The sequence below is a fragment of the Salvelinus alpinus genome, chromosome 18 (genome assembly GCF_045679555.1).
Source record: "Salvelinus alpinus chromosome 18, SLU_Salpinus.1, whole genome shotgun sequence".
NCBI lineage: Eukaryota > Metazoa > Chordata > Actinopteri > Salmoniformes > Salmonidae > Salvelinus > Salvelinus alpinus.
The window spans coordinates 1090549-1113354 of record NC_092103.1 but is presented as its reverse complement, the minus strand read 5'-3'; the positions used below and the strand labels follow the sequence as shown (position 1 = coordinate 1113354).

Sequence of the window (22806 nt, the reverse complement as noted above, 5' to 3'; positions counted from 1 at the left end):
AAGGTAAACTGACTATTTCTCAGGCCCAGATCGTAGAATATGCATATAATTTACAGATTATGTGTAACGGTCTTCTACTTCTTCCTCCTCCTCGGATGAGGAGAGGCGAGATGGATCGGATGACCAATACGCAGCGTGGTTAAATGACATTATATTTATTTAAACAAGACAAAAAACGAACTATACTTGATACTAAACAAAATAACAAAACGATGTAGACAGACCTGGACGTAAGAACTTACATGTAACGAAGAACGCACAAACAGGAAAAATGACTACACAAAACGAACGAACGGACAAACAAACCGAAACAGTCCCGTGTGGCGCAACATAGACACAGACACAGGAGACATCACCCACAAACAAACAATGTGAAACCACCTACCTTAATATGGTTCTCAATCAGAGGAGATGAAAACCACCTGCCTCTAATTGAGAACCATATCAGGTCACCCATTTACCAACATAGAAACACATAACATAGAAATGCCCACCCACACTCACGCCCTGACCGACTAACACATACAAAACAACAGAAAACAGGTCAGGAACGTGACATAACCCCCCCCTCAAGGTGCGTACTCCGGACGCACTACCAAAAGTCTAGGGGAGGGTCTGGGTGGGCATCTGACCACGGTGGTGGCTCAGGCTCTGGACGAGGTCCCCACCCCACCATAGTCAATCCCAGCTTCCGTAGCCTCCTCAAGGTGGCGACCCTCGCCACCGACCTTGGACTGGGAACCCTAGACCTGGGTCCCGCTGGACTTAGGGGCAGCCCCGGACTGAGGGACCGCTCCGGACTGGCTGGCGGATCCGGGCTGGCTGGCTCTGGCGGTTCCTGGCTGGCTGGCTCTGGCGGATCCTGGCTGGCTGGCTCTGGCGGATCCTGGCTGGCGGAAGGCTCTGGCGGATCCTGGCTGGCGGAAGGCTCTGGCGGATCCTGGCTGGCGGAAGGCTCTGGCGGATCCTGGCTGGCGGAAGGCTCTAGCGGATCCTGGCTGGCGGAAGGCTCTGGCGGATCCTGGCTGGCGGAAGGCTCTGGCGGATCCTGGCTGGCGGAAGGCTCTGGCGGATCCTGGCTGGCGGAAGGCTCTGGCGGATCCTGGCTGGCGGAAGGCTCTGGCTGCTCCTGTCTGGCGGAAGGCTCTGGCTGCTCCTGTCTGGCGGAAAGCTCTGGCTGGTCCTGGCTGGACGGCTCTGGCTGGTCCTGGCTGGACGGCTCTGGCTGGTCCTGGCTGGACGGCTCTGGCTGGTCCTGGCTGGACGGCTCTGGCTGGTCCTGGCTGGACGGCTCTGGCTGGTCCTGGCTGGACGGCTCTGGCTGGTCCTGGCTGGACGGCTCTGAAGGCTGGTCCTGGCTGGACGGCTCTGAAGGCTGGTCCTGGCTGGACGGCTCTGAAGGCTGGTCCTGGCTGGACGGCTCTGAAGGCTGGTCCTGGCTGGACGGCTCTGGCTGGTCCTGGCTGGACGGCTCAGGACAGACGGACAGCGCTGGGCAGGCAGGCAGCTCAGACTGCGCTGGGAAGGCAGGCAGTTCAGACTGAGGCTGCGCTGGAGAGGAGGAAGGCTCTGACAGCGCTGGACAGGTGGGAGCAGCTGGAGAGAGAACCCGGAGAGACAGCCTGGTGCGGGGGGCTGCCACCGGAGGACTGGTACGTGGAGGTGGCACCGGGTACACCGGACCGTGAAGGAGGACACGCGCTCTTGAGCACCGAGCCTCCCCAACCCTACCAGGTTGAATGGTCCCGGTAGCCCTGCCAGTGCGGCGAGGTGGAATAGCCCGCACTGGGCTATGCAGGCGAACCGGGGACACCACCTGTAAGGCTGGTGCCATGTACGCCGGCCCGAGGAGACGTACTGGAGGCCAGATATATTGGGCCGGCTTCATGGCACCCGGCTCGATGCCCAACCTAGCCCTCCCAGTGCGGCAAGGTGGAATAGCCCGCACTGGGCTTAGCACGCGTACTGGGGACACCGTGCGCTCCACCGCATAACACGGTGTCTGACCAGTACGACGCCCTCTCACTCCACGGTAAGCACGGGGAGTTGGCTCAGGTATCCTACCCGGCTTTGCCACTCCCCTCATGTGCCTCCCCCCAAGAAATTTTTGGGTCTGACTCTCGGGCTCCCAACCGCGTCGCCGCGCTGCCTCCTCATACCAGCGCCTCTCTGCCTTCGCTGCCTCCAGCTCCGCCTTGGGACGGCGATATTCCCCTGGCTGAGTCCAGGGTCCTTTGCCGTCCAGGATCTCCTCCCAAGTCCAGGAGTCCTGGGATTTCTGCTGCAGCTGTCGCTGTGCTCCTCCCCGCTGCTTGATCCTTTGTTGGTGGGTGATTCTGTAACGACAGTCATATTCGTTCTCCTCCTCGGACGAGGAGAGGCGAGATGGATCGGATGACCAATACGCAGCGTGGTTAAATGACATTATATTTATTTAAACAAGACAAAAAACGAACTATACTTGATACTAAACAAAATAACAAAACGATGTAGACAGACCTGGACGTAAGAACTTACATGTAACGAAGAACGCACAAACAGGAAAAATGAATACACAAAACGAACGAACGGACAAACAAACCGAAACAGTCCCGTGTGGCGCAACATAGACACAGACACAGGAGACATCACCCACAAACAAACAATGTGAAACCACCTACCTTAATATGGTTCTCAATCAGAGGAGATGAAAACCACCTGCCTCTAATTGAGAACCATATCAGGTCACCCATTTACCAACATAGAAACACATAACATAGAAATGCCCACCCACACTCACGCCCTGACCGACTAACACATACAAAACAACAGAAAACAGGTCAGGAACGTGACATTATGATAGAAAACACTCCAACGTTTCCAAAACTGACAAAATATTGTCTGTGAGTATAACAGAACTGATTTTGCAGGTGAAAACCTGAGGAAATCCAACCCGGAAGTGCCTTTTATTTGGAAGAATCCCTGTTTCATTGCCTGCCCCTCCTCCATTTAAAGGGGTATCAACCAGATTCCTTTCCCAATGACTTCCTCAGGCTGTGACCAGGCTTTAGACATAGTTTCAGGCTTTTATTTTGAAAAAATGAGCGAGATTTATCAAAACGCATCAGGTGTCCTTTGATTAGTTCATGCACGGGAGAGTTGTAGCTCGACATTTTCTTTCTCTGTAGTATAGTTTTCCGTCCGTTTGAAATATTATCGATTATGTATGTTAAAAACAACCTGAGGATTGATTATAAAAAACGTTGACATGTTTATCACCCAAAGACATCGTAAATCTCCTCTGTCAGTGTTATCTCATTGAGGCCCATCCTCAGTAGAACACACACACAATAGTTAAAGATGTAGTTTAAGTATAACTCTGACTTGTGTGATAAGTTTATCTCTCCTAATTTGATAATAAGAAATAAACCACCACAGACCTCATGAAAGACAATACAGCCACATGACCCTCTCTGTTTATACAGGTTCCTCAGTTATGAGGCTTGCATCTAATTCTTGTAGAAAATGAATGAGTAAAATGAAACTACATGCGAAATGATGTAATGTGATATTTAGTCTCCTAAATGAGAGAATTGTTTTCATAAGTAAACTGATGCGGCCACGCCCAAGTGAATAGACATTGGTTGGAAATGATGAACCAACCCCTTTTCTAAATTTCTATGAAAGCCCCCATGACAAAAATGTACCTCAGTTCCAAATAAAGGGGTGGAATGGTCCTCCACGTTAAAAAGGGCTTTAGGCCAGGAAATGAGAGAACTTGCTCCACACGTGAAATGATATGAACTCTGAACTATTGATCACCTAAAGAAGAAGTGCATACTAAAAGAGCATATGTCAAACTGCAGCTGAACAAATGCGCAGATCTAGTACGAGAACACTGATTGACGTGGACGAATCTCCAGAGTGAGATGAACCTTTCAGACCACGTGAACCTCTCACATGACAACCCGGAAGATTCCACAAAGGACGAGGGCGACATCGACTGGGCAAACCAGAGCCTCACATCACCAGCTCAACTATTGAAGCCAGCTTCACGTAAATACAATCCATAACTTTTCCAAATGAGCGATCGTTAGTGGCATATGTATTTATGTGAGAATAGCTTCCCAGGTCCGATAAAGCCATGTCCCGTAGTCTTCCTTCCAAAACCCCTTTCTCTTCTCTCTGAGTCTATCGTGTTAAAACCAAACTGTTTTTGTTTAGTCCACTAGGGACAGTATTTACTGTATAATGTTATTATGTATTGTATATTCTGTAATTGTTTAATTAGTTAGCAAATAAATAATTGAGCAATTGGTGTATGGATGATTAATAGTAAAGGCTGTGTTCGTGCAGATAGCCAAGAATTTTAAGACGTTTAGAATGAGAACTGATAATTAATTAATAGAAGACTGTATTCGATAAGACAGGAACATTTCTTTCTTTCTATAAACATTTTCCCGTGGTGCACCGACTTCCTAGTTAATTAAAGTTGACATGATTAGTTTAATCACGTAATAATAATTACATATTGCGGTAACCTGGTATATTTATGTTTACCAATAGATGGCAATATTGACTCAAGACAGGGGTTTGCTTTCCGCTATCCGTAGCCATTTCATATGTCTGCCGTGATTTAACCGTGATTTAAGAAAGCTTCAGGTAGCTAAAGCCAGGTGCATTAGAGAATATTGTTCTAAGTTACAATTAAATACTAAACCGTACTTACGTGTCATGAGTCATCAATCTAAGAAGCCGCTAAAGATACTACACATATAGAGCATAAGAATTGATAAAATAACAGTCTTCACAAATAATGAAAAGCCAGAGACATGACACAGGGAAGTCGACCAGTGGAGGCCCGGAGACGAACCAGATGATGCGGGTTGTGCTTGATGTGACAGATGGACTGATGGGGCATAGTGTCACGTGTGACAATTTCTTCACCTCTTATGAACTCAGCCAGCAGCTCCTGAAGAGGAAGATCACCATGGTTGACACAGTTAGAAAGAACAAGCCTGAGCTCCCCCCTGCACTCCTCACAACAAGGGGGAGAGAGGCCTTCTCATCAAAGTTTTCCTTCACCCCCACCACCACTCTAGTTTCTTACCTCCCAAAGAGGAACAAGAATGTGGTCCACCTGACCACACTGCACAAAACGGCTGAGATCAGTGATCGTGAGGACAGGAAGCCAGCCATCATCCTGGACTACAACCACAACAAAGGAGGCATGGACAACCTGGACAAGGTGATTGGAAATTACAATTGCAGAAGAATGACTGCCCGCTGGCTCCTGGTCATCTTCCATAACATCATTGATGTGTCCTCATACAATGCCTTCGTGATATGGAACAAGATCAATCCTACCTGGATGCCTGATAAGCGGAACAAGAGGAGGGTGTTCCTGGAGCAGCTGGGAAAGGCACTTGTAACCCCACACATTCAAAGAAGGGAGCACCTCCCCCACACAGCAGCCTCTGCAGCGCTTGTGAAAGCTGTACAGGGAACTGAATCTTGTCCTGATCCACCTGAGGCTGCAGCTGTGGCAGGCAAGAGGACTGTAAAACAAATACTATGTGCTGCACATGTGAGAAATACGTCTGCAAAGTCCATGCACACACACTTGCATAATGTCCTACATGTGCTAATTAGAGTTGATTGATTTATGTTCTTCACATTTTTGTTTTGTATCTATTATCTTATTTTATTCTTATTTATTGTTGTTGTTTATAGACCTTGTGGGTGGGTTTAACAAATGGGAGAAGACTAGTATTTTGTAGTTGAATTCCTCATTGTACAGAATATATTAATATATCACTATGTTGCCAAAAAAGACTGTTATTGTTTCCCTTCAATAAAATGCATTCAAAACGACATTCTGCACATTTCTATTACTTTCTTAGGCTATACAAGTGCTATCTCTTGCTAAAAAATGTATGTTTACACCTATGCAGTACCTTTAGCGATAATAATAATAAACCTCTACTTTAGTAAAGAAAACAATTATGACATGTGTGTTGTAATAAAAATGAGTGGTATCCACTGATTAAATGCACTCTTTCTGCATTGTGAAGAGCCGATTTTCCCAGCCAAAGAGAGGAGTCACAAAAAGCAGAAATATAGATAAAATGAATCACTAACCTTTGATGATCTTCATCAGATGACACTCATAGGACTTCATGTTACACGATACATATAGGTTTTGTTCGGTAAAGTTCATATTTATATCCAAAAATCTCAGTTTACATTGACGCGTTATGTTCAGTAGTTCCAAAACATCCGGGGATTTTGCAGAGAACCACATCAATTTACAGAAATAGTCATCATAAATGTTGATGAAAATACAAGTGTTACACTTTGAATTTTAGAGCCACTTCTCCTTAATGCAACCGCTGTGTCAGATTTCCCAAAACATTTACGGAAAAAGCAAACCATGCAATAATCTGAGTACGGCGCTAAGACGACAAATCAACCCAAAGAGATATCCGCCATGTTGTGCAGTCAACAGAAGTCAGAAATAGCAATATAAATATTCACTTACCTTTGATGATCTTCATCAGAATGCACTCCCAGGAATCCTAATTGCACAATAAATGTTTGTTTATTGTCCATCATTATGTCCATCATTTATGTCCAAATTCCTCCTTGTTGTTAGCGCATTCAGTACACAATCTAAACTCACGACGCGCGTGCAAGTCCAGCGGAAAGTACGGACGAAAAGTCCAAAAAGTTCTGTTACAGTCTGTAGAAACATGTCAAACGATGTATAGAATCAATCTTTATGATGTTTATAACATAAATCTTCAATAATGTTCAAACCGGAGAATTCCTTTGTCTTCAGAAATGCGATGGAACGCAGCTAACTCTCACATGAACGCGCATGATCAGTGCATAGTCAGCTCGTGGCACTCTGGGAGAGACCTTACTCAATCTCCTCTCATTCTCCCCCACTTCACAGTAGAAGCCTCAAACAAGGTTATATAAACTGTTGACATCTATTGGAAGCCTTAGGAAGTGCAACATGACCCCATTTCCACTGTATCTTGGATAAGCAAAGAGTTGAAAACCTACAAACCTCAGATTTCCCACTTTCTGGTTGGATTTTTTCTCAGGTTTTTGCCTGCCATATGAGTTATGTTATACTCACAGACATTTAAACAGTTTTAGAAACATCAGAGTGTTTTCTATCCAAATATACTAATAATATGCATATCCTAGGATATGGGCCTGAGTAGCAGGCCGTTTACTCTGGGCATGCTTTTCATGAAAATACGTGAAAATACTGCCCCCTACCCCAAAGAAGTTAAACTGTCGCTTCTTTGAATAACTTTTGCTTTGCTACTGTATTTTTTTCTATTATCTCATGTCTGTTTTCATCAGACAGAGCAATGTCAAAAGTAAAGGCACACCAATGTACCCATCTCCTAAACTGAGAACAATAGACTCATTGATGATCTTTCTTTCAGTTCTTGAATTCAATTCAAATGCATGACATGAATTGACTAAATGGAGTTGAATGAAGTTGCACCCAGCCCTGGATAATGTAATTAATATTGTGAACTACAAATATGCTAATGAGTCAAGAGCCAAAGAACCATTTTTATATCCAATATCCATCCCCTAAATTAAAAAGATACAAAATCTAAAAGGATAGAAACTAAAAGATAGATTTGTGTTATAACCTTTGTATTAGAAATTACAAGCTTCATTGTGATTACAGGTGTAGGATCTTAATTTGATCACCCTGTTGCAATAGAACTTTCCTGCAATGCAGGATATTAAAAACGTGTAGCGTATTTGAGGTTTAAAAAAGGCTTCTGAAGTTTGTAACTTCCATTTTCAAAATTCAGACTTGATTTCCCTTTGTGAAAAACATATCAACATCTACAAAAATGTCGACGACTTATAATCCACATTTCCTGTTGCTGCAGGATAATTTTCCTGCTGTAGCAAACTGGCTCAATTGAGGATCCTATAGCTGTGCTATAGCTCTCAACATACCACATCCAGCTCTGCTTCCTTGTGCAGTGCCTATTGGACCAATGGCCAACAGAGGATAATGTCACCTTCAGCAATTGGGAAATGCTAAATCGTTTTAAGGATTTGACCTCTTTTGAGTAAAAAGAAAGTAATCCCCTTAAGCAGCATGTGGGCCAGGGATTACCAACCTGCTGTCAATCTTTGTTTAGTGTTAATTACACATATCCTCCACAATATTGAGGAAGTTAAGAAATGTTTCCGATTATTTGATTATAACAATGACCATTGCCATACTTATGAAACAGACGTTTTGGTTAAGTACATACTGGACAGCAGCAACTGATCTGAGGCCTATTGACTTACTTGACTATCCTGTCAGAGCTTGATTATCATGGGCTCTGGTGTCATAACACAATGGCTGGCCCACTGGGCCTCTGTGCTCCACTCGGGTCTGTATGGTTAACCTCTCACCTAATAAGGTTGTGTACTGTATAGGCCTAAAATGTAACGATGTAACTAGATGTGAACTATGACATTTAAAATGGTTACTTCATGGAGCATAAGCCATAGTAGCTTTGTTTGCTTACAGATAATAGGATACAACAGGCTTATAGGCCAACTCAACTCATTCGACACATTCAACCCAACTTGAAGTAGGTCCAATTATCGAGACTGGATTAGGCCTTAAATGGGGAACAGCTAGGCCTATAGATGTTTATAGCTGTTACTAATCACATATTATAATAACTTGTGTTTTCATTGTTTAGTTTAACTCATTTTGTAAAATAGTTTTTGAATGTTTGTAGACTGTAGAGTCAAAGACAATTATGGGAAATGGGTTTTATTTGCTCATTATTTATTTATTTGGCCTTCACAGAACAAGTGGGCATAGTTCAGATTTTATTTTTTAAATGACTACATTTAATGACAACTAAAGAGTTTTTAATTAAATATTTAATCATTAATGTGTAAACTTCCTCTGTGAGAAAGTTTGTAATATGCCAAAAGGCCTATCAATAATTATTTAACAATTTTATATGTACAGTTGAAGTCTGAAGTTTACATACACCTTAGCCAAATACCAAAACTAGCCAAAACTCAGTTTTTCAAAATTCCTGACATTTAATCCTAGTATAAATTCCCTGTCTTAGGTCAGTTTGGATCACCACTTCATTTAAGAATGTGAAATGTCAGAATAATAGTAGAGAGAATGATTTATTTCAGCTTTTATTTCTTTCATCACATTCCCAGTGGGTCGGAAGTTTACATACACTCAATTCGTATTTGGTAGCATTGCCTTTAAATTGTTTAACTTGGGTCAAAAGTTTTGGGTAGCCTTCCACAAGCTTCCCACAATAATTTGGGTGAATTTTGGCCCATTCCTCCTGACAGAGCTGGTGTAACTGAGTCAGGTTTGTTGGCCTCCTTGCTTGCACACGCTTTTTCAGTTCTGCCCACAAATGTTCTATAGGATTGAGGTCAGGGCTTTGTGATGGCCACTCCAATACCTTGACTTTGTTGTCCTTAAGCCATTTTGCCACAACTTTGGAAGTATGCTTGGGGTCATTGTCCATTTGGAAGACCCATTTGCGACCAAACTTTCATTTTACTGACTGATGTCTTGAGATGTTGCTTCAATATATTCACATAACTTTCCTGCCTCATGATGCCATCTATTTTGTGAAGTGCACCAGTCCCTCCTGCAGCAAAGCACCCCCACAACATGATGCTGCCACCCCCGTGCTTCACGGTTGGGATGGTGTTCTTCGGCTTGCAAGCCTCCCCCTTTTTCCTACAAACATAACGATGGTCATTATGGCCAAACAGTTATTTTATGTTTCATCAGACCAGAGGACATTTCTCCAAAAAGTCCAATCTTTATTCCCATGTTTGGCTTTTTTATGGCGGTTTTGGAGCAGTGGCTTCTTCTTGGCTGAACCTTTCAGGTTATGTTGATATATGACTCATTTTACTGTGGATATATATACTTCGGTACCTGTTTCCTCCAGCATCTTCACAAGGTCCTTTGCTGATGTTCTTGAATTGATTTGCACTTTTCGCACCAAAGTATGTTAATCTCTAGAAGACAGAATGCGTCTCCTTCCTGAGCGGTATAACGACTGCGTGGTCCCATGGTGTTAATACTTGCGTACTATTGTTTGTACAGATGAACGTGGCACTTCAGGCGTTTGGACATTGATCCCAAGGATGAACCAGACTTGTGGAGGTCTACAATTTTTTTTCCTGAGGTCTTGGCTGATTTCTTTTGATTTTCCCATGATGTCAAGCAAAGAGGCACGGCATTTGAAGGTAGGCCTTGAAATACATCCACAGGTACACCTCCAATTGACTCAAATTATGTCAATTAGCCTATCAGAAGCTTCTAAAACCATGACATCATTAGATGGAATTTTCCAAGCTTAGTGTATGTAAACTTCTGACCCACTGGAATTGTGATACAGTGATTTATAAGTGAAATAATCTGTCCGTAAACAATTTTTGGAAAAATGACTTGTGTCATGCACAAAGTAGATGCCCTAACCGACTTGCCAAAACTATAGTTTGTTAACAAGAAATGTGTGGAGTGGTTGAAAAGCGAGTTTTAATGACTCCTACCTAAGTGTATATAAACTTCCGACTTCAACTGTAGGTCCCAGGCCTATGAATCAAACAAAAGAGCACATGACACCTGTTTATTGTGTAATAATATCATTCATTACTAAATATGTGATTTGGACACATGTTTTGAAAGTAGAGGTCGGCCGATTAATCGGAATGGCCGATTAATTAGGGCCGATTTCAAGTTTTCATAGCAATCGGTATTCGGCATTTTTGGACACCGATTTTGGCTGATTACATTGCACTCCACGAGGAGACTGCGTGGCAGGCTGACTACCTGTTATGCGAGTGCAGCATGGAGCCAAGGTAAGGTGCTAGCTAGCATTAAAATTATCTTATAAAAAACAATCAATCTTAACATAATCACTAGTTAACTACATATGGTTGATGACCTAAGGCTCGTATTTCTGTGTGTTATTATATTATAATTAAGTCTATGATATGATAGAGCAGTCTGACTGAGCGGTGGTAGGCAGCAGCAGGCTCGTAAGCATTCATTCAAACAGCACTTTCCTGCATTTGCCAGCAGTCTTCGCTGTGCTTCAAGCATTGCACTGTTTATGACTTCAAGCCTATCAACTCCCGAGATTAGGCTGGCAATATTAAAGTACTTATAAGAACATCCAATAGTCAAATAGTCCAATAGTGAAATACAAATGGTATAGAGATAAATAATCCTATAATAACTACAACCGAAAACTTCTTACCTGGGAATATTGAAGACACATGTTAAAAGGAACCACCAGCTTTCATATGTTCTCATGTTCTGAGTAAGGAACTTAAACGTTAATCTTTTTTACATGGCACATATTGCACTTTTACTTTCTTCGCCAACACTTTGTTTTTGCATTATTTAAACCAAATTGAACATGTTTCATTATTTATTTGAGACTACATTGATTTTATTGATGTATTATATTAAGTTAAAATAAGTGTTTATTCAGTATTGTTGTAATTGTCATTATTACAGATATATATGTAAAAATCGGCTGATTAATCGGTATCGGCTTTTTTTGGCCCTCCAATAATCGGTATCGGTATCGGCGTTGAAAAATCATAATCGGTCGACCTCTTTTTGAAAGTACTGTATTCACCGTTTGATTAAGACACTAGTCAAACATTAATCTGACATCTTGCAATCTGTGTCCTGGCTGAACATCTTGTAATTATGATTTTGTTCTGACACCTTAAACCATACTCTCCTACCCCACCAGCTAATTTTACAGGCCACCATAAGCATTTTGCATCCCAAATGACACCCTATCCCCAACATGGAGCACTACTTTTGACCAGAATGCTATGGCCCCATGGTCAAAAGCACTGTATAGGGAATAGGGAATAGTATGCCATTTGGGATGCAGCACATGACATCTGGAGATGGAGGGAAAGATGGATTTAAGATTTATGTAAGGCGGTTTATAAAACAACACTGACTGACTGACAAGCACAACAGAAGACTTGTCTTGGGGAGGAGTTAGTGTAGCCTAGCTCTGCATTGGTGCATTGGTTCAATGAGGACAATGTAGTTACCCCTAAACCGCAGGGCTGGGTCAAATCAAACGTGACATTCTTCTTTTGACGTGTCTAGTGGAGAGGTGGGAGCTGTCACATGGACTGAGGGACACGGGGGTCTTACCGAGGGGACTACTTTATAAACCCCAGAAGATACAGCGTCCTCTATATGACAAGACCTCTAGTAGAGTGTCAGCTAGGTGGCCTCTATACTCAGTTGCGATGCATGCCTTACACAGATCTGTTAGTCAACAGTCTGTGTTTCATTCTATTTCAACATTTTGTTATGCATTCTGAAGACTAAAATATAACTTTCTCGGGAGTTTACATTTATTTTTCAGTGTCATTTCAATTTAGTTTGAGAACATTTTATACATCAAATGTGGCTTCTTGGTTCAACTCCCGAAGTCATGGAAGAGCGCCTGTCACCTTCTGCACGTTTAGTCCGAAGCCCCTGGAATAACCATAATCAAGCCGCAACGAGGGTTCACAGTATTGAAGCAATATTGGGATTTAAAGACGAAAATATGTTTCATCAATCTGTGTTCTACAATGGATCAGGAAAACCAGCTGAGCCAAGAGGAAACGGAATTATGTCATCCCCGAAGAAAGAACTCAACCCAAAAGGTTTTGACAGTAAGTGACAGTGGCAATATTTTTTAAATTGATTTAAAATTGATTCAAAATGTTATCTTTCATACCATTAGGCTATTTATTGTTATTTATTCCATGTTTAGGCCTACATATGTGTGCCAGTAGCCATTTGAGTCAGAGTAAAAGGTTGGCAAATATAACTCAGAAGTTCATAAATTGATCCAGCCTATAATGTATTTTTCAGGTGTCTGCTGCAGCAGTTCGGGGGCCTCTGTCAGTCCTGACTTACCTGAAGGGGAGGATACATTGTACGTTGATGAGAACCCAAAGAAGAAACACCGGCGCAATAGGACCACGTTCACCACCTTTCAGCTGCACGAGCTGGAGAGAGCGTTCGAAAAGTCGCACTATCCTGACGTCTACAGCAGAGAGGAGATCGCGCTGAAAGTTGATCTTCCCGAGGTCCGAGTACAGGTACATTGTGAGCAAGCAACTGAGTCCGTTGTTGAAAATGTGTATGAAGTTCGACTCTGTGTAAAATACGTAAAACATCGAGGTCTATCAATGAATGTTTCTTGCATGGGCTCAACATAAGTTCTTGTCTTATCCTATTTGTGACACATTTAACAAAAGTTGTGTGTCTGAGTCTTATCAATAAAGTTTAAATAAAATGTGGTTCGTGAAATAATCATCCTTTTTATTTGAATATTAATATTTTTAATTTACAATCTTAGGCTAATGTCAGGACTACTAAAATATGTTATTGCAATTTATATTAGGCCTAACTTCTTCACTATTAAGTAAATTGTCACAAACGGTATTTGATGATAATATCCCTTTTTTTCACATAAATGTTGACACTAAGTCAATGCTGAGACCAAGGTCTCTTTTCTAGATGAGCCATGTATAGCACTACACACCAAAATACAATACACACAATCAAATACACGGTATTATACACAACAATACACCAAAAGCAAAACACAATCATAGTAAAACAGATACATTCTTCAGTAAAAAGGTCCCTTATTAACAATCTTTTGAAATGCTCTAGAGACACCAATTCCTCCAATTTTGAAGTGTACTGTCTATCATTCCACACATAAGATGCAAGGAAATTAAAGGCTGATTCTCCCTAACTCTCTAGACTCCGAATGAGTTTCCAGAGTTAACCAACCATGTGAATGGGTTTGATAACTTGGCATTTTAAATCTTAACAGTGATGTTAGTCAAGTCGAGAGTTTGTGGAGCAGGGCTTTATATAATAATTGTTGTCTATAAGTTTAAACCGTTTCAAGTCTTTGAAATGATCATCAATAAGATTCTATACTCAAACTATACACTGAGTCTACTAAGCCATTAATGATGTTAAGTAAATAATCATGTATTTTATCTGCAAGATCTCATTGAGTTCAAGACCTGTTCTGTATACTTACATTATATAGATATTATTTAGATAACTAAAGTTATTCCAATGATGTACCATTATGTTTAAGACATTTCATTTGTAACAGTATCATAGTGCATCATGTATTACACAAAGGTTGACAGTTATCATTCATATATTCAAATAGTAGATATCTTGCCATTAAAGATATGACATATTTTCAAATTGCCTACCAAGCAAAATTTTACAATATACTGTTGTTGTGCTAATATTTGGAGAGATAGGCAATTGAGTTTCTTTGACACAGCAAAGTATTATTAAGTTGACATACAGTACGTTTTGGCAAAGAGGTCAAACTAAGTAGAGAAGTTTTCTGATGAAGCTTTCTTTCATCTGCCTTTCAGCAGTGTTATCATTGTTAGGGTTAAATCATGTGCAGATGTAGGATCTTCATTTCATCACCATGTTGCAGGAGAAGGTTCCTGCACTGCAGAAAATGTAAAACTTGTAATGTATATTTGAAGTTTAAAAAGCCTTCTGAAGTTTGTAATTTCCACTTTGAAATTTCAGACTTGATTTTCCCTTAAGAAAAATTTATCAACCCTACATAAATGACAGTTAATTCTAATCCATATAATAATTCATTCTTCCTGTTGCTACAGGATACATTTCCTGCTGTAGCAAACTGGCTCAAATTAAGATCCTACATCTGTATGGTATTTCAATATTTTACTGATATGGTCAAAGTGCCCCTGAATCTTGTTTCTGTCTATAATCGCCCCAGTTCTCATAATGTTGGATTCCAGAATGTATTAAAAGAATGTTGTGATGATTCCAGGTGTGGTTCCAGAACCGTCGGGCCAAGTGGCGTCGCCAGGAGAAGCTGGAGGTGAGCTCCATCAAGCTCCAGGACACTTCCTCCTTCCTGTCCTTCAGCCGCTCCTCCCAGTCTCTGGGCTCCGGGCTACAGGTGGAGCCATGGCTCAGCACTCCCACCACCACTGCCACCCCCCTGCAGTCCCTTTCCGGGTTCATCACCAGCCCATCTCAGGGTCTCCAAAGAACCTCCAGCTACACTCCTCCACCCTTTCTCAACTCCCCCAGTTTCGGGCATATTGGTTCTCTGTGTCCTCCTCCGCCGCCCCCGTACCAGTGCTCAGCGTCTGGGTACGTGGACAAGTTAACTATGGAGGAGTTGGATCCTCGTAATTCTAGTATTGTGTCTCTGAGGATGAAGGCTAAGGAGCATATTCAGTCTATTGGAAAACATGGTGAGGATGGATGCTGGCTTGCATCCCTCTGAGGCAATGCAAAGACGAAAGACTTCTACTGAATGTATTGTTGCTGCGTTATAGACATTAAAGTCCAATGTGCTGGAGGACTCTTCTCCACAAGATGATGAACAAAGTTTTTTTGTCTTCTTCAATGGTTTATAGTATCATCCCAGTCAGTGTTTTTTGTGCATTCTCAGTATATTAAAGTTATATAATGTACTTTCCTCATCAATGTAATGCTTGCATTCACCAAGATACATCTGGTTTACTCTGGTCTACTTTTAGGTTCTGACTTAGGAAATGTACACTTTTCCTACTTACCTTGTGCAGGTGCGTAAAGGTATCCAAACAAGCTGCGTAGGTTCGGTTGGCTAGGTGAAGTGAACATCTGTGCTTGCATACTCCCTTAAAGGGATACTTTGGGATTTTGTCAATAAAGCCTTTTATCTACTTCCCCAGAATCAGATGAACTCATGGATACCAGTTTTATGTCTCTGCACCCTGTTTGAAGGAAGTTAGAGGTAGTCTATGGTATCTACTAGCATGCTAGCAATATTAATGTTTGTTCCTCTTGAGACGCCATATCCAGTACACTTCCTCAAAATAGTCCAAATTAAGATTATGATAACTCAAGAAATCTGTAATTAGTTTTGACGTTTTTGCCAAGGAGGTTTTAGTCGCAAAATTTTACATCTAAGATTTTGGTGCAGTATTTCTCAAGTGAAAAACTTTGCATGAAGACTAGTCTTCTGTTGTTGAATGCCAACAAACACTTAATTGAAGAATCCCTAATGTTGACCAATCACCAACGAAAGGCATACTTCGGCTTGCCTCAATTAAAAGTGTGCTCGAACAGGCTAGGAAAAAAACTGACGAACACTGCCAAACACCAAAACAAACAAAAACCTCACAAAATGTTGTCATAATATATGCAGTAACTGTTTAGACTGGGAAGCATAAAATAATCTTAACAGGCTTTGCAGATGTGGTTACCTTGAATAAATGTAATTCAACTGCTGAAAACCCTCCCACTTGCTGGCCAACAGATTTGCTCGTGAAATGTTTATTCAATAGCCATCCCTTTAAATTTGGTGTACCTTTAATTAGAATTTTCTCAACAGACTCACTAGAACATATAGATGGGTTGGTTGTTTAGCAACAAAACCGACCCATGTGCAACTATGGGGCAAAACAGACGGGGACTTAGATTGTTGACAACATGTAAACTATATTTAGTCTCCAATGTTTATTGAAAACATGAATAAAGTTGCACAATTTATTTTTTGACATGTTAGCATAGCATAGTATAGACGTGACAGTCAAAACACCTCATAACAACACATGGTTTTCGGGAAGTTCTCAGCTAACCCGTCTATGAAGAGAATGGTTCAGAATGTTAGGGACCAGTGAAAGAAAGCCTTGTAAATACATGCCTTTTTCTTTCCTTTTCAGCACCAATTGGTAGATAAAAAAATACTCTGATCTTGTATATTATTTAGGGTTAGGAAAGTACTTATAATTTTTTTTGTACTGTTTTTTTAACCTACCAACTAGGTAGGTTCTGCTCTACTATCAGTGCACACATGTTTCCATAGGCTACAGCCTCAGCTTGGATCTCCAAATTTCACTCCTGCAAATGATGAAGCCATAGGCCTACAATTCTGAATAATGACACAGCTATTTATACTTCACTGTGGAAAAGAGGCCGAAACACCTGTCATGTTGACATGCTTTTCAGTTTGCTGAAATATGACTGGTTTCACATTTGTCTCCAACGATCATAAAATAAAATAGATTTAAAACAACTGTCATTTATATTTACAATCCCCTTGTCCTAACCAATTACTAATTTACCTAGGTCTTATTAATAGCTCTTATCAATTTATAAATTACAGTGCATGGAGATTTGGTGTTATTTCTATTGGAAAATAATTATGTAGATCCTGTTCCACTTGGAACTGACAGGTTGCTCGACCTTATTCGTCGTTTTTTAAAAGTGGTGGAATTATGAGGGATTTAAGTCAAGGTCTGAATATGGAATATCTGCAGACACACCTCTGCTTCGCCTCCACTTCTGTGAATAGCATTGAATAGGTTGTGAATAGCATGATATTCTCATCCGCAAGGTCAAGGTCAGAATACGCTTAAAAAGAAAAGTGTATAAAAAGGGGAATTCGGGTATGAATTCCCCCCCCCCTTATTGAATGAAGGATGACATTGAAGAGAAAGTGGAAATGTTCAAATGTAAAATTGCCTGCGACCTGGTTTCTATGTTAACATTTTGCATCCCTATTTGAACAATTATCTTCTGTTATGTACAGTGGGGAGAACAAGTATTTGATACACTGCCGATTTTGCAGGTTTTCCTACTTACAACGCATGTAGAGGTCTGTAATTTTTATCATAGGTACACTTCAACTGTGAGAGACGGAATCTAAAACAAAAATCCAGAAAATCACATTGTATAATTTTTAAGTAATTAATTTGCATTTTATTGCATGACATAAGTATTTGATACATCAGAAAAGCAGATCTTAATATTTGGTACAGAAACCTCTGTTTGCAAATACACAGATCAAACGTTTCCTGTAGTTCTTGACCAGGTTTGCACACACTGCAGCAGGGATTTTGGCCCACTCCTCCATACAGACCTTCTCCAGATCCTTCAGGTTTCGGTGCTGGCGCTGGGCAATACGGACTTTCAGCTCCCTCCAAAGATTTTCTATTGGGTTCAGGTCTGGAGACTGGCTAGGCCACTCCAGGACCTTGAGATGCTTCTTACGGAGCCACTCCTTAGTTTCCCTGGCTGTGTGTTTCGGGTCGTTGTCATGCTGGAAGACCCAGCCACGACCCATCTTCAATGCTCTTACTGAGGGAAGGAGGTTGTTGGCCAAGATCTCGCGATACATGGCCCCATCCATCCTCCCCTCAATACGGTGCAGTCGTCCTGTCCCCTTTGCAGAAAAGCATCCCCAAAGAATGATGTTTCCACCTCCACGCTTCACGGTTGGGATGGTGTTCTTGGGGTTGTACTCATCCTTCTTCTTCCTCCAAACACGTCGAGTGGAGTTTAGACCAAAAAGCTCAATTTTTGTCTCATCAGACCACATGACCTTCTCCCATTCTTCCTCTGGATCATCCAGATGGTCATTGGCAAACTTCAGACGGGCCTGGACATGCCCTGGCTTGAGCAGGGGGACCTTGCGTGCGCTGCAGTATTTTAATCCATGACGGCATAGTGTGTTACTAATGGTTTTCTTTGAGACTGTGGTCCCAGCTCTCTTCAGGTCATTGACCAGGTCCTGCCGTGTAGTTCTGGGCTGATCCCTCACCTTCCTCATGATCATTGATGCCCCACGAGGTGAGATCTTGCATGGAGCCCCAGACCGAGGATGATTGACCGTCATCTTGAACTTCTTCCATTTTCTAATAATTGCGCCAACAGTTGTTGCCTTCTCACCAAGCTGCTTGCCTATTGTCCTGTAGCCCATCCCAGCCTTGTGCAGGTCTACAATTTTATCCCTGATGTCCTTACACAGCTCTCTGGTCTTGGCCATTGTGGAGAGGTTGGAGTCTGTTTGATTGAGTGTGTGGACAGGTGTCTTTTATACAGGTAACGAGTTCAAACAGGTGCAGTTAATACAGGTAATGAGTGGAGAACAGGAGGGCTTCTTAAAGAAAAACTAACAGGTCTGTGAGAGCCGGAATTCTTACTGGTTGGTAGGTGATCAAATACTTATGTCATGCAATAAAATGCAAATTAATTACTTAAAAATTATACAATGTGATTTTCTGGATTTTTGTTTTAGATTCCGTCTCTCACAGTTGAAGTGTACCTATGATAAAAATTACAGACCTCTACATGCTTTGTAAGTAGGAAAACTTGCAAAATCGGCAGTGTATCAAATACTTGTTCTCCCCACTGTATATGTACTTCTGCTAAGACAATCACATCCCAGGATTAATGTATTTATTATTGTTTCCAAGCCCTTGTCTAGATAACTTTCTTTCAGTGTTCTTCCAGTTTGTGCAGCTGACTTTACAAATGTTCATGACCAATTGTCCAGGTGCTGTTTATCTCCATACGTGAATGATTTTATGGAAATAAAACTGCATAGTTACATCAACACGTATCCCTTATTTGCACACTTATCCCTTATTTCATTAATTGTCATACGTCCTATGATATACACATGCATTGTGTTGTTGTGTACACGACATGTGTCATAGCTTCACCATGCACAATGGGCATTTCTTATTCATTTGGAAGACTCAGTCAACATTTGGTTTGGAGAGAAAAAGAGAGACATATATTTTTTTTTACAATAGAACTCTATTCTTTTTTTGAAGAGGATTGCTTTTGCAGAATGCTTTCAACTTTTTAGAAAACAAGTGGTTTTATTTTCACGCTTATTGCTCATTTAAATCTCAAGTCACAGAGCAGAGCGGAACAAGTGAACATGGTGTCCGGTTCCCTCTAGTGGACATTAGTGTTAGGAAGAAGGAGAAACGTATCGATCAACCTTTTGAGTCCCAGCTTTATTTTGTTCAGAAAGCTGTCTACTACTCCTTTCTTCCTATTAAACAATGTATTATTTGTTTGGGGGGGTCCTCAATTTCATTGGGAATAAGAGATTTGAAAGTCTAGGTTTCAGATCAAATATGTCATCAATTACTGTTTCAAAAGGAATAATAATAATAATAATGAAAAATATCTTAGATCTTTTACTCTAAACATGTGTTTATTCCCATTGGAAAACAGCCATTTTAAAAGTGCAGGGCTTATGCAACGTGCCATATCTTTATTTTCTGTCTTACGGGAATGATATAACTATGAGAAGAAGAAAGCTGAAGTCTCTATCTATCCACTGATGTACATATATCCTCTGTCTGATTCCAAGTTCGTCCACTAGATAGTAGTAGGAGATCACGATGTCTCTTGGCCACTTGAAACCAATTGCGTCTGGTTTGAGTAGTGAGCCACGGTGCCAAAATGGCTGAACATATTTTCAGGCCTGACATCGTAAAATGACCTTAACAAACAGAGCTTTCAAGTTATGGAGTTTTTTTGTTGTTGAAATAAGACACAGACAGGCGAAGAAACTTCAAACTTCTTTTCCCATTCACTTTTCCTATTGTAAACGATGAGCTAGCTAAACCTGCACATATGGAGGATGCGTACAAGCTAATGTGAATGGAGAAGGAAATATATTGCTTTACAATGGCCATCAGGGTGTACCCTTTCCATGCATACTAAATGTTTGTACTGTTGGCGACTTGACCTATATTGCAAATTCATATTAGTTATAGGATGACGTCTCTCAAAGTGGCTTGTACTTCTGTTATCTACATTTTTAGCCACACCAGCACACATCACCGCACCTGCACCACACAACACTCACTCTGTCTGTCTGTGCTTCTCCTTCTCTGTTGTCACTGTCTGTCTGTGCTTCTCCTTCTCTGTTGTCACTGTCTATCTGTGCTTCATCTTGTTCTCCTCTGTTGTCACTGTCTGTCTGTGCTTCTCCTTGTCCTCCTCTGTTGTCACTGTCTGTCTGTGCTTCTCCTTGTCCTCCTCTGTTGTCACTGTCTGTCTGTGCCTCTCCTTGTCCTCCTCTGATGTCACTGTCTGTCTGTGCTTCTCCTTGTTCTCCTCTGTTGTCACTGTCTGTCTTCTTCATCTTGTTCTCCTCTGTTGTCACTGTCTGTCTGTGCTTCTCCTTGTCCTCCTCTGTTGTCACTGTCTGTCTGTGCTTCATCTTGTCCTCTGTTGTCACTGTCTGTCTGTGCTTCATCGTGTTCTCCTCTGTTGTCACTGTCTGTTTTTGCTTCTCCTTGTCCTCATCTGTTGTCACTGTCTGTCTGTGCTTCTCCTTGTCCTCCTCTGTTGTCACTGTCTGTCTGTGCTTCATCGTGTTCTCCTCTGTTGTCACTGTCTGTCTGTGCTTCATCTTGTTCTCCTCAGTTGTCTGTCCGACACTATGTCTCTCTGTGCTTCTTCTTGTTTTCCTCAGCTTTCACTCTGTCTGTGCTGAGCCCAGAAGCATCTTAGTTGTGAATGAATAAAACACTTTTTTGAGAAAAGAAGAAAATCACGGAGTAAATGCCTAATAGCTTATCCTTAGCCTTTAATCATTTATAACATTATAACAGCCTAACTACTTATATTGCAAATGAGTGCCTGTCATATGTGCCCCCCCACTACCCTAAGGATGAACTGTATATATAATATAGAGCCAAAATATTAAGAAACTGGCAGTACATGTGTGTGTGTCTGTTTTCTTCCTACCTCCACTTGACTCTGCTGCAGAAGCAGCTAAACTGTCTGTGCTAAGCATCACTGGGTTTCCAGGGAACCACACGGACTGTGATGAGCCCAGCAACATCCTAGTTGTGAATGAATAAACAAATATACTGTATTAGGCAAAGAAGAAAGTCTCAGAATAACTGCCTTATAGATTACCATTTGCTTTTAATAGGCTACTTTGTAAAATACTTGTCACGACTTCCACCGAAGTCGTTTCCTCTCCTTGTTCTGGCGGTGTTCGGCGGTCGGCGGCACTGGTCTTCTAGCCATCTTCGATCCATTTTTCGTTTTCCATTTGTTTTGTCTTGTTTTCCTACACACCTGGTTTCAATTTCCCTCATTTATTGTTGTCTATTTAACCCTCTGTTCCACCCAGGTCTTTGTGTGGAATTGTTTATTGTAAGTGCTTGTGCACATGTTACTGGTGCACGTCGGGTTTTGTACCCATGTTTGTTTATTTCGTTATGCCGTTGGTTTTACAATTAAACTGCTCCGGCTATTACCTAGTTCTGCTCTCCTGCGTCTGACTTCCCTGCCACCAGTCACGCACCCCTAACAATACTAACAACTTATATAGCAAATTAGTGCCTGTCATGTGTTCCCCACACCCACTTAGCTAAGTGTTTATTCATATTCAGCTACATGTACAGCCAAAACTTTAAGGAACTGCCAGTTTGTGGCAGTCTCTCTCTCTCTCTGTTTTGAATTCAATATACTGTAAACCATCTCTGCTTGTCATAGAACGAGGGGACTAGTTTCTGTGGATGCGGACAGATTTCCAGCGTTGTGCTTCGTTTGACAGTGATGCGTATGCGTAAACTCCATGAACTAATTACATTTTAGGTGGGACTTTGCGGCCTCCAATGGCTGTGTATATGTATTGTAATCTGACACCAGAGTCACTAGTCATTTAGTGATGGGAAGTTTGGCTCATTTGACTTAATTAGACCTTTTCAACTCGTTCAGTCAAAAGAATGAATCATTCGACTCATTTAGTTGATTTGATTCAGTAATGCCCAGTGCACGTAGGACCCCCCCTACCGAACGATGAACTAAAACCTCAAAAGAATCATGATTCAACAAGCCTCTCATTCAACATAGGGGGCTTATTGGAGCTGCCATTTGTAACTGAGACTTACAAAAGTGTGCTTCAA

At 41.6% G+C, this 22806-nt stretch overlaps 1 protein-coding gene across 1 annotated transcript; it reads left to right on the top strand.

Annotated features, from left to right (window-relative positions):
* The first annotated feature begins 12270 nt into the window (after positions 1–12270).
* Positions 12271–17657, top strand: LOC139543484 (retinal homeobox protein Rx3-like). The gene is made up of 3 exons (XM_071349588.1): positions 12271–12726; positions 12929–13158; positions 14910–17657. The coding sequence occupies exons 1-3, from the start codon at positions 12471–12473 to the stop codon at positions 15372–15374; spliced, it is 951 nt and encodes a 316-aa protein (XP_071205689.1). The 5' UTR covers positions 12271–12470; the 3' UTR covers positions 15375–17657.
* The last annotated feature ends 5149 nt before the right edge of the window (positions 17658–22806 follow it).

What these genes read in the sequence shown, in the direction of transcription:
- LOC139543484 (XM_071349588.1), top strand. Translation starts at nt 12,471, where the DNA reads ATGTGGCTTCTTGGTTCAACTCCCGAAGTCATGGAAGAGCGCCTGTCA. An exon ending in CAACCCAAAAGGTTTTGACA is followed by an intron (nt 12,727 to 12,928) that starts GTAAGTGACAGT and finishes TGTATTTTTCAG; the next exon opens with GTGTCTGCTGCAGCAGTTCG. An exon ending in TTCCCGAGGTCCGAGTACAG is followed by an intron (nt 13,159 to 14,909) that starts GTACATTGTGAG and finishes TGATGATTCCAG; the next exon opens with GTGTGGTTCCAGAACCGTCG.